Source organism: Hydractinia symbiolongicarpus, chromosome 7, assembly GCF_029227915.1.
Source record: "Hydractinia symbiolongicarpus strain clone_291-10 chromosome 7, HSymV2.1, whole genome shotgun sequence".
NCBI lineage: Eukaryota > Metazoa > Cnidaria > Hydrozoa > Anthoathecata > Hydractiniidae > Hydractinia > Hydractinia symbiolongicarpus.
In genome coordinates this window covers 30,157,383-30,169,238 of record NC_079881.1, presented here as the reverse complement: position 1 = coordinate 30,169,238, position 11,856 = coordinate 30,157,383, and the positions used below count along the sequence as shown (strand labels likewise).

The window sequence follows — 11,856 nt, the reverse complement described above, 5'->3', positions numbered from 1 at the left end:
ATGATTTTAACAAACCTTTGGTTAACCAAGGGTTTAACAAAGTTTTAATTTTAACAAATTTTGTTTGTTCTGGGAATGCCTGATCATATTGTTGTTGAAATATTTGAAGAAAGATTTCATAAGCTTTATCAGCATTATTGTTCTCTAAAACAAGGCTCCAATCCACACAATACAGCAGGTTATTAAAATAACTAATAGATTTATCATTGATCAATCTTTTTGTTATTTTTATTTTTTCAGAGCAATTGTGTAATTGAGTTGTTTGTGACGTAATGAAAATTGGAAAATGATCAGAAATATCTGTTTTAATTATCCCTGTTTTAATTGTTGTATTTGTGAAATCGTTGGTTATGATATGATCTATGGCTGTAGCACTTAATCTCGTCACTCGTGTTGGTTTATTTATAAGTGGGATAAACCCATTTTGAAAAACTGAGTTAAAAAAGTTTTGTACAGATTTGTTTGTGTTAAAATCAAGGACGTTTAGATTGAAATCACCAACGAGGTACACGTTTCTACCCGTGCCTTTGTGATCAGTAAGAATATTTTTCACATGATTCTCAAAGTTTTCTATTGATCCTGCAGGTGGCCGGTAGAGTAAATGCATGTGGATGTTTTTAGTTGCTTTGCTTATTATCTCTATACTTAATGACTCACAGTCGTTATTGTTAGCGCACGTGTCTGATTTTAGGTTGAATAGAATAGAATTATGAATAAACATGCACACCCCACCGCCTTTCTTTTTGCAATTTCTAATTTGATGAATTACTGTGTAATTTTGCAATAGAAAATTTGAGTTTTTCTCCATATTTATATCATTACACCACGTTTCGGTAAAGCAAATGATTTTAAATGTGACTTTCAGGTTATGTAGAAGATGTTTAAAATTTTCAAAATTCTTTTGTATGCTTCTAATATTAAGATGAAGTATTGAAAAAGATTTTATATCTATTTCTGTAGAAAGATTGTTTGTATCTGGATTATAATATTTTGCGTTTCTAGTTATCTCATTATAATAAAAATTTATGTCTGGATCAGTTAAATCGTTTAAAAGTACAGTTTCGTTACCCTGGAATGGGTCGAATACCAAGTTTTCGTAGTTCGTTTGTTCAGCCATTTTAGAATTAAAATTTAATTACTAAAAATTATTTGTAGTCTTAGGCTATGTGCAACAAAACTAGGCATTAGCAATCCTATCCCTAAATTCTCGAACTATCAATTTATCATATAACACTACAGCATACCTCCCTTCCGCCCTGTGTGTTTTCATCTCACCAAACAGTCTCTTCCTAATCATTCTTGTTTCATACGAGAAGTCTTCGTTTATGTAAATTCCTGTCCCTGCAAGTTTATTAGTACTCTTTAAAAGTTCAGTCTTAGCTTTATAATTTAGAAGCTTCAAAACAATAGTTCGTGCTGGTGGTTTCTGTACATCTTCTTGGTCATAAGTGTTTTGTTCTGCCTTCTCCTCGTTCTTTTTTCCAATCCTATGCGCGCGCTCAATGACAACATTTTTAACTCCAAGCTTATTCTCAAATAGATCCAAAACTTTCTTTTCCGTGTCATCCCAGCTCTCACCATCATTCTCCTGCAACCCACTGATCCTTAAGTTGTTTCGTCTCTGTCTATCTTCAAGCTGTCTAAATTTCTCTCTATCTTCCTCTTCCAGTTCTCTTAACTTCTTTCTATCTTTCTCTTCTTTGTGGTTACTGTGTTTTACCCTTTTTTCCAATTCTTTAATTTTCTTTTCCTGTATGTCTTGTGTTACGGTAACACTCTCCTCCAGATCTTTTTTCACATCCTCCAATTTTTTAATCCTTTCTTCGTTTGTTGTAACTTTGGATTTAAGTTCTTTATTTTCATCTTTTAAGCAAGTACAGGTTTCTTTTATTTCTTCTAGTTCATTTTTCATTTTATCAAGTCTGTCGTTCAGAATTGCCCTGTTACTACTAATAATCTTCAAAATATCTTTTTGTTGCTGTAGAAACATTTCTTTGAATATATCTCTGACTAGCTCTACTGAAATCGTTAAGTTGTCTTCTTTCTCCATATTTTTATTTAGCTATTATCTATTTATTTTTATTTCTACGATTGATTCATATTTCACACGATCGATATTTTTAAATTATTTCTGTAGAGCAAATTAAAACACGTCCGGTCTCTTTCAATGCTCAACGTCCATTAAAACTAAAACTAAACACCACTAAAACTACAAGTCTCATGCGTTTTAGTGGTGAAAAAATAATTTAAAAAATCGTTCGGGAAATGAGTTTACTCCCTGGGTACTTTTTTTGTGTACTTTTGACTATGCGGGCCGAGTTCTGGGTTTACGGGTAATGGCGGGTTCTCGTTTGCCGGCGATTAAACTTCTTTTATTCAGCGTTCCATCAAAAATGAAAACATTTTTGAAAACTACAAGTCTCAATCGTTTTAGTGGTGAAAAGATAATTTAAAAAATCGTTTTGGAAATGAGTTTACTCAGAGGGTACCTTTTTTGTATACATTCGACTATACGGGCCGATTCCGGGATTTACGGGAAATCGCAGGTTTTCGTTTGCCAGCGATTAAACTTCTTTTATTCAGCGTCTCATTAAAAATGAAAACATTTTTGAAAACTACAAGTCTCATGCGTTTTAGTGGTGAAAAAATAAATTAAAAAATCGTTCGGGAAATGAGTTTACTCCCTGGGTACTTTTTTTTATACTTTTGACTATGCAGGCCGAGTTCTGGGTTTACGGGTAATGGCGGGTTCTCGTTTGCCGGCGATTAAACTTCTTTTATTCAGCGTTCCATCAAAAATGAAAACATTTTTGAAAACTACAAGTCTCAATCGTTTTAGTGGTGAAAAGATAATTTAAAAAATCGTTTTGGAAATGAGTTTACTCAGAGGGTACTTTCTTTGTATACATTCGACTATACGGGCCAAGCCCGGGATTTACGGGAAATCGCAAGTTTTCGTTTGCCGGCGATTAAACCACTTTCATTAAGCGTCTCATCAAAAATGAAAACATTTCTGAAAACTACAAGTCTCATGCGTTATAGTGGTGAAAAAATAATTTAAAAATTCGTTCGGGAAATGAGTTTACTCACTGGGTACTTTCCTTGTATACTTTTGACTATACGGGCCGAGTCCGGGATTTACGGGAAATCGCGGGTTTTCGTTTGCCGGCAATTAAACTTCTTTTATTCAGCGTCTCATCAAAAATGAAAACATTTTTAAAAACTACAAGTCTCATGGGCTCCAGTGGTGAAAAAATAATTTGAATAATCGTTTGAGAAATGAGTTTACTCCCTGGGTACTTTTTTTGTATACTTTTGACTATGCGGGCCGAGTTCTGGGTTTACGGGTAATGGCGGGTTTTCGTTTGCCGGCGATTAAACTTCTTTTATTCAGCGTCTCATCAAAAATGAAAACATTTTTGAAAACTACAAGTCTCAATCGTTTTAGTGGTGAAGAGATAATTTAAAAAATCGTTTTGGAAATGAGTTTACTCAGAGGATACTTTCTTTGTATACATTCGACTATACGGGCCAAGCCAGGGATTTACGGGAAATCGCGGGTTTTCGTTTGCCGGCGATTAAACCACTTTCATTAAGCGTCTCATCAAAAATGAAAACATTTCTGAAAACTACAAGTCTCATGCGTTTTAGTGGTGAAAAAATAATTTAAAAATTCGTTCGGGAAATGAGTTTACTCACTGGGTACTTTCCTTGTATACTTTTGACTATACGGGCCGAGTCCGGGATTTACGGGAAATCGCGGGTTTTCGTTTGCCGGCGATTAAACTTCTTTTATTCAGCGTCTCATCAAAAATGAAAACATTTTTAAAAACTACAAGTCTCATGGGCTTTAGTGGTGAAATAATAATTTAAATAATCGTTTGGGAAATGAGTTTACTCCCTGGGTACTTTTTTTGTATACTGTTGACTATACGGGCCGAGTCCGGGATTTACGGGAAATCGCGGGTTTTCGTTTGCCGGCGATTAAACTTCTTTTATTCAGCGTCTCATCAAAAATGAAAACATTTTTAAAAATTACAAGTCTCATGGGCTTTAGTGGTGAAATAATAATTTAAATAATCGTTTGGGAAATGAGTTTACTCCCTGGGTACTTTCTTTGTATACTGTTGACTATACGGGCCGAGTCCGGGATTTACGGGAAATCGCAGGTTTTCGTTTGCCGGCGATTAAACCACTTTCATTAAGCGTCCCATCAAAAATGATAAGATTTTTAAAAACTACAAGTCTCATGCGTTTTAGTGGTAAAAAAATAATTTAAAAAATCGATCGGGAAATGAGTTTACACCCTGGGTACTTCCTTTGTATACTTTTGACTATACGGGCCGAGTCCGGGATTTACGGGAAATCGCAGGTTTTCGTTTGCCGGCGATTAAACTTCTTTTATTCAGCGTCTCATCAAAAATAAAAACATTTTTAAAAACTACAAGTCTCATGCGTTTTAGTGGTGAAAAAATAATTTAAATAATCGTTTGGGAAATGAGTTTACTCCCGGGGTACTTTCCTTGTATACTTTTGACTATACGGGCCGAGACCGGGATTTACGGGAAATCGCGGATTCTCGTTTGCCGGCGATTAAACTTCTTTTATTCAGCGTCTCATCAAAAATGAAAACATTTTTAAAAACTACAAGTCTCATGGGCTTTAGTGGTGAAATAATAATTTAAATAATCGTTTGGGAAATGAGTTTACTCCCGGGGTACTTTCTTTGTATACTATTGACTATACGGGCCGAGTCCGGGATTTACGGGAAATCGCAGGTTTTCGTTTGCCGGCGGTTAAACCACTTTCATTAAGCGTCCCATCAAAAATGATAAGATTTTTAAAAACTACAAGTCTCATGCGTTTTAGTGGTGAAAAAATAATTTAAAACTTCGTTAGGGAAATGAGTTTACTCACTGGGTACTTTCCTTGTATACTTTTGACTATACGGGCCGAGACCGGGATTTACGGGAAATCGCGGATTCTCGTTTGCCGGCGATTAAACTTCTTTTATTCAGCGTCTCATCAAAAATGAAAACATTTTTAAAAACTACAAGTCTCATGGGCTTTAGTGGTGAAATAATAATTTAAATAATCGTTTGGGAAATGAGTTTACTCCCGGGGTACTTTCTTTGTATACTGTTGACTATACGGGCCGAGTCCGGGATTTACGGGAAATCGCAGGTTTTCGTTTGCCAGCGATTAAACTTCTTTTATTCAGCGTCTCATCAAAAATGAAAACATTTTTGAAAACTACAAGTCTCATGCGTTGTAGTGGTGAAAAAATAATTTAAAAAATCGTTCGAGAAATGAGTTTACACCCTGGGTTCTTTCTTTGTATACTTTTGACTATACGGGCCGAGTCTGGGATTTACGGGAAATCGCAGGTTTTCGTTTGCCGGCGGTTAAACCACTTTCATTAAGCGTCCCATCAAAAATGATAAGATTTTTAAAAACTACAAGTCTCATGCGTTTTAGTGGTGAAAAAATAATTTAAAAAATCGATCGGGAAATGATTTTACACCCTGGGTACTTTCTTTGTATACTTTTGACTATACGGGCCGAGTCCGGGATTTACGGGAAATCGCAGGTTTTCGTTTGCCGGCGATTAAACTTCTTTTATTCAGCGTCTCATCAAAAATAAAAACAATTTTGAAAACTACAAGTCTCATGCGTTTTAGTGGTGAAAAAATAATTTAAAACTTCGTTAGGAAAATGAGTTTACTCACTGGGTACTTTCCTTGTATACTTTTGACTATACGGGCCGAGACCGGGATTTACGGGAAATCGCGGATTCTCGTTTGCCGGCGATTAAACTTCTTTTATTCAGCGTCTCATCAAAAATGAAAACATTTTTGAAAACTACAAGTCTCATGCGTTTTAGTGGTGAAAAAATAATTTAAAAATTCGTTCGGGAAATGAGTTTACTCACTGGGTACTTTCCTTGTATACTTTTGACTATACGGGCCGAGTCCGGGATTTACGGGAAATCGCGGGTTTTCGTTTGCCGGCGATTAAACTTCTTTTATTCAGCGTCTCATCAAAAATGAAAACATTTTTAAAAACTACAAGTCTCATGGGCTTTGGTAGTGAAATAATAATTTAAATAATCGTTTGGGAAATGAGTTTACTCCCTGGGTACTTTCTTTGTATACTTTTGACTATACGGGCCGAGTCCGAGATTTACGGGAAATCGCAGGTTTTCGTTTTGCCGGCGATTAAACTTCTTTTATTCAGCGTCTCATCAAAAATGAAAATATTTTTGAAAACTACAAGTCTCATGCGTTTTAGTGGTGAAAAAATAATTTAAAAAATCGTTCGGGAAATGAGTTTACACCCTGGGTACTTTCTTTGTATACTTTTGACTATACGGGCCGAGTCCGGGATTTACGGGAAATCGCAGGTTTTCGTTTGCCGGCGATTAAACTTCTTTTATTCAGCGTCTCATCAAAAATGAAAACATTTTTGAAAACTACAAGTCTCATGCGTTTTAGTGGTGAAAAAATAATTTAAAACTTCGTTAGGGAAATGAGTTTACTCACTGGGTACTTTCCTTGTATACTTTTGACTATACGGGCCGAGACCGGGATTTACGGGAAATAGCGGATTTTCGTTTGCCGGCGATTAAACTTCTTTTATTCAGCGTCTCATCAAAAATGAAAACATTTTTAAAAACTACAAGTCTCATGCGTTGTAGTGGTGAAAAAATAATTTAAAAAATCGTTCGCGAAATGAGTTTACACCCTGGGTTCTTTCTTTGTATACTTTTGACTATACGGGCCGAGTCTGGGATTTACGGGAAATCGCAGGTTTTCGTTTGCCGGCGATTAAACCACTTTCATTAAGCGTCTCATCAAAAATGAAAAGATTTCTGAAAACTACAAGTCTCATGCGTTTTAGTGGTGAAAAAATAATTTAAAAAATCGCTCGGGAAATGAGTTTACTCCCTGGGTACTTTTTTTCTCTGCTTTTGACTATACGGGCCGAGTCCGGGATTTACGGGAAATCGCAGGTTTTCGTTTGCCGGCGATTAAACTTCTTTTATTCAGCGTCTTATCAAAAATGAAAACATTTTTAAAACTACAAGTCTCATGCGTTTTAGTGGTGAAAAAATAAAATAAAAAATCGTTTGGGAAATGAGTTTACTCCCTGGGTACTATCTTTGTATACTTTTGACTATACGGGCAGAGTCCGGGATTTACGGGAAATCGCAGGATTTCGTTTGCCGGCGAATAAACTTCTTTTATTCAGCGTCTCATCAAAAATGAAAACATTTTTGAAAACTACAAGTCTCATGCGTTTTAGTGGTGAAAAAATAATTTAAAACTTCGTTAGGCAAATGAGTTTACTCACTGGGTACTTTCCTTGTATACTTTTAACTATACGGGCCGAGTCCGGGATTTACGGAAAATCGCGGGTTTACGTTTGCCGGCGATTAAACTTCTTTTATTCAGCGTCTCATCAAAAATGAAAACATTTTTAAAAACTACAAGTCTCATGGGCTTTAGTGGTGAAAAAATAATTTAAAACTTCGTTAGGGAAATGAGTTTACTCACTGGGTACTTTCCTTGTATACTTTTGACTAGACGGGCCAAACCCGGGATTTACGGTAAATCGCGGGTTTTCGTTTGCCGGCGATTAAACCACTTTCATTAAGCGTCTCATCAAAAATGAAAACATTTCTGAAAACTACAAGTCTCATGCGTTTTAGTGGTGAAAAAATAATTTAAAAATTCGTTCGGGAAATGAGTTTACTCACTGGGTACTTTCTTTGTATACTTTTGACTATACGGGCCGAGTCCGGGATTTACGGGAAATCGCAGGTTTTCGTTTGCCGGCGATTAAACTTCTTTTATTCAGCGTCTCATCAAAAATGAAAACATTTTTGAAAACTACAAGTCTCATGCGTTTTAGTGGTAAAAAAATAATTTAAAACTTCGTTAAGGAAATGAGTTTACTCACTGGGTACTTTCCTTGTATACTTTTGACTATACGGGCCGAGTCCGGGATTTACGGGAAATCGCGGATTTTCGTTTGCCGGCGATTAAACTTCTTTTATTCAGCGTCTCATCAAAAATGAAAACATTTTTGTAAACTACAAGTCTCATGCGTTTTAGTGGTAAAAAAATAATTTAAAACTTCGTTAGGGAAATGAGTTTACTCACTGGGTACTTTCCTTGTATACTTTTGACTATACGGGCCGAGACCGGGATTTGCGGGAAATCGCGGATTTTCGTTTGCCGGCGATTAAACTTCTTTTATTCAGCGTCTCATCAAAAATGAAAACATTTTTAAAAACTACAAGTCTCATGCGTTGTAGTGGTGAAAAAATAATTTAAAAAATCGTTCGCGAAATGAGTTTACACCCTGGGTTCTTTCTTTGTATACTTTTGACTATACGGGCCGAGTCTGGGATTTACGGGAAATTGCAGGTTTTCGTTTGCCGGCGATTAAACCATTTTCATTAAGCGTCTCATCAAAAATGAAAACATTTCTGAAAACTACAAGTCTCATGCGTTTTAGTGGTGAAAAAATAATTTAAAAATTCGTTCGGGAAATGAGTTTACTCACTGGGTACTTTCCTTGTATACTTTTGACTATACGGGCCGAGTCCGGGATTTACGGGAAATCGCGGGTTTTCGTTTGCCGGCGATTAAACTTCTTTTATTCAGCGTCTCATCAAAAATGAAAACATTTTTAAAAACTACAAGTCTCATGGGCTTTAGTGGTGAAATAATAATTTAAATAATCGTTTGGGAAATGAGTTTACTCCCTGGGTACTTTCTTTGTATACTTTTGACTATACGGGCCGAGTCCGAGATTTACGGGAAATCGCAGGTTTTCGTTTGCCGGCGATTAAACTTCTTTTTTTCAGCGTCTCATCAAAAATGAAAACATTTTTGAAAACTACAAGTCTCATGCGTTTTAGTGGTGAAAAAATAATTTAAAATTTCGTTAGGGAAATGAGTTTACTCACTGGGTACTTTCCTTGTATACTTTTGACTATACGGGCCGAGACCGGGATTTACGGGAAATCGCAGGTTTTCGTTTGCCGGCGATTAAACTTCTTTTATTCAGCGTCTCATCAAAAATGAAAACATTTTTAAAAACTACAAGTCTCATGCGTTGTAGTGGTGAAAAAATAATTTCAAAAATCGTTCGCGAAATGAGTTTACACCCTGGGTTCTTTCTTTGTATACTTTTGACTATACGGGCCGAGTCTGGGATTTACGGGAAATCGCAGGTTTTCGTTTGCCGGCGATTAAACCACTTTCATTAAGCGTCTCATCAAAAATGAAAACATTTCTGAAAACTACAAGTCTCATGCGTTTTAGTGGTGAAAAAATAATTTAAAAATTCGTTCGGGAAATGAGTTTACTCCCTGGGTACTTTCTTTGTATACTTTTGACTATACGGGCCGAGTCCGAGATTTACGGGAAATCGCAGGTTTTCGTTTGCCGGCGATTAAACTTCTTTTATTCAGCGTCTCATCAAAAATGAAAACATTTTTGAAAACTACAAGTCTCATGCGTTTTAGTGGTGAAAAAATAATTTAAAAAATCGTTCGGGAAATGAGTTTACACCCTGGGTACTTTCTTTGTATACTTTTGACTATACGGGCCGAGTCCGGGATTTACGGGAAATCGCAGGTTTTCGTCTGCTGGCGATTAAACTTCTTTTATTCAGCGTCTCATCAAAAATGAAAACATTTTTGAAAACTACAAGTCTCATGCGTTTTAGTGGTGAAAAAATAATTTAAAACTTCGTTAGGGAAATGAGTTTACTCACTGGGTACTTTCCTTGTATACTTTTGACTATACGGGCCGAGACCGGGATTTACGGGAAATCGCGGATTTTCGTTTGCCGGCGATTAAACTTCTTTTATTCAGCGTCTCATCAAAAATGAAAACATTTTTAAAAACTACAAGTCTCATGCGTTGTAGTGGTGAAAAAATAATTTTAAAAATCGTTCGCGAAATGAGTTTACACCCTGGGTTCTTTCTTTGTATACTTTTGACTATACGGGCCGAGTCCGGGATTTACGGGAAATCGCAGGTTTTCGTTTGCCGGCGATTAAACCACTTTCATTAAGCGTCTCATCAAAAATGAAAAGATTTCTGAAAACTACAAGTCGCATGCATTTTAGTGGTGAAAAAATAATTTAAAAAATCGCTCGGGAAATGAGTTTACTCCCTGGGTACTTTCTTTATCTGCTTTTGACTATACGGGCCGAGTCCGGGATTTACGGGAAATCGCAGGTTTTCGTTTGCCGGCGATTAAACTTCTTTTATTCAGCGTCTCATCAAAAATGAAAACATTTTTAAAACTACAAGTCTCATGCGTTTTAGTGGTGAAAAAATAAATTAAAAAATCGTTCGGGAAATGAGTTTACTCCCTGAGTACTATCTTTGTATACTTTTGACTATACGGGCCGAGACCGGGATTTACGGGATATCGCGGGTTTTCGTTTGCCGGCGATTAAACCTCTTTCATTAAGCGTCTCATCAAAAATGAAAACATTTTTGAAAACTACAAGTCTCATGCGTTTTAGTGGTGAAAAAAAAATTTAAAAAATCGTTCGGGAAATGAGTTTACTTCCTGGGTACTTTCTTTGTATACATTGGACTATACGGGCCAAGCCCGGGATTTACGGGAAATCGCGGGATTTCGTTTGCCGGCGATTAAACTCTTTTATTAAGCGTCTCATCAAAAATGAAAACATTTTTAAAAACTACAAGTCTCATGGGCTTTAGTGGTGAAATAATAATTTAAAAAATCGTTCGGGAAATGGGTTTACACCCCGGGTACTTTCTTTGTATACTTTTGACTATACGGGCCGAGTCCGGGATTTACGGAAAATCGCAGGTTTTCGTTTGCCGGCGATTAAACTTCTTTTATTCAGCGTCTCATCAAAAATGAAAACATTTTTGAAAACTACAAGTCTCATGCGTTTTAGTGGTAAAAAAGTAATTTAAAAAATCGTTCGGGAAATGAGTTTACACACTGGGTACTTTCTTTGTATACTTTTGACTATACGGGCCGAGTCTGGGATTTACGGGAAATCGCAGGTTTTCGTTTGCCGGCGATTAAACTTCTTTTATTCAGCGTCTCATCAAAAATGAAAACATTTTTAAAAACTACAAGTCTCATGCGTTTTAGTGGTGAAAAAATAAATTAAAAAATCGTTCGGGAAATGAGTTTACACCCTGGGTACTTTCTTTGTTTGCTTTTGACTATACGGGCCGAGTCCGGGATTTACGGGAAATCGCAGGTTTTCGTTTGCCGGCGATTAAACTTCTTTTATTCAACGTCTCATCAAAAATGAAAACATTTTTGAAAACTACAAGTCTCATGCGTTTTAGTGGTGAAAGAGTAATTTAAAAAATCGTTCGGGAAATGAGTTTACACCCTGGGTACTTTCTTTGTATACTTTTGACTATACGGGCCGAGTCCGGGATTTACGGGAAATCGCAGGTTTTCGTTTGCCGGCGATTAAACTTCTTTTATTCAGCGTCTCATCAAAAATGAAAACATTTTTAAAAACTACAAGTCTCATGCGTTTTAGTGGTGAAAAAATAAATTAAAAAATCGTTCGGGAAATGAGTTTACACCCTGGGTACTTTCTTTGTATGCTTTTGACTATACGGGCCAAGCCCGGGATTTACGGGAAATAGCGGGATTTCGTTTGCCGGCGATTAAACTTTTTTATTAAGCGTCTCATCAAAAATGAAAACATTTTTAAAAACTACAAGTCTCATGGGCTTTAGTGGTGAAATAATAATTTAAAAAATCGTTCGGGAAATGGGTTTACACCCCGGGTACTTCCTTTGTATACTTTTGACTATACGGGCCGAG

General features: G+C 36.3%; 1 protein-coding gene across 1 annotated transcript; it reads right to left on the bottom strand.

Annotated features, from left to right (window-relative positions):
- Positions 1-1,177: 1,177 nt before the first annotated feature.
- On the bottom strand, positions 1,178-2,050 carry LOC130648650 (myb-like protein X). The gene has a single exon (XM_057454706.1). It carries the CDS (start codon positions 2,048-2,050, stop codon positions 1,178-1,180), a length of 873 nt encoding a protein of 290 aa, XP_057310689.1.
- Between the last annotated feature and the right edge of the window lie 9,806 nt (positions 2,051-11,856).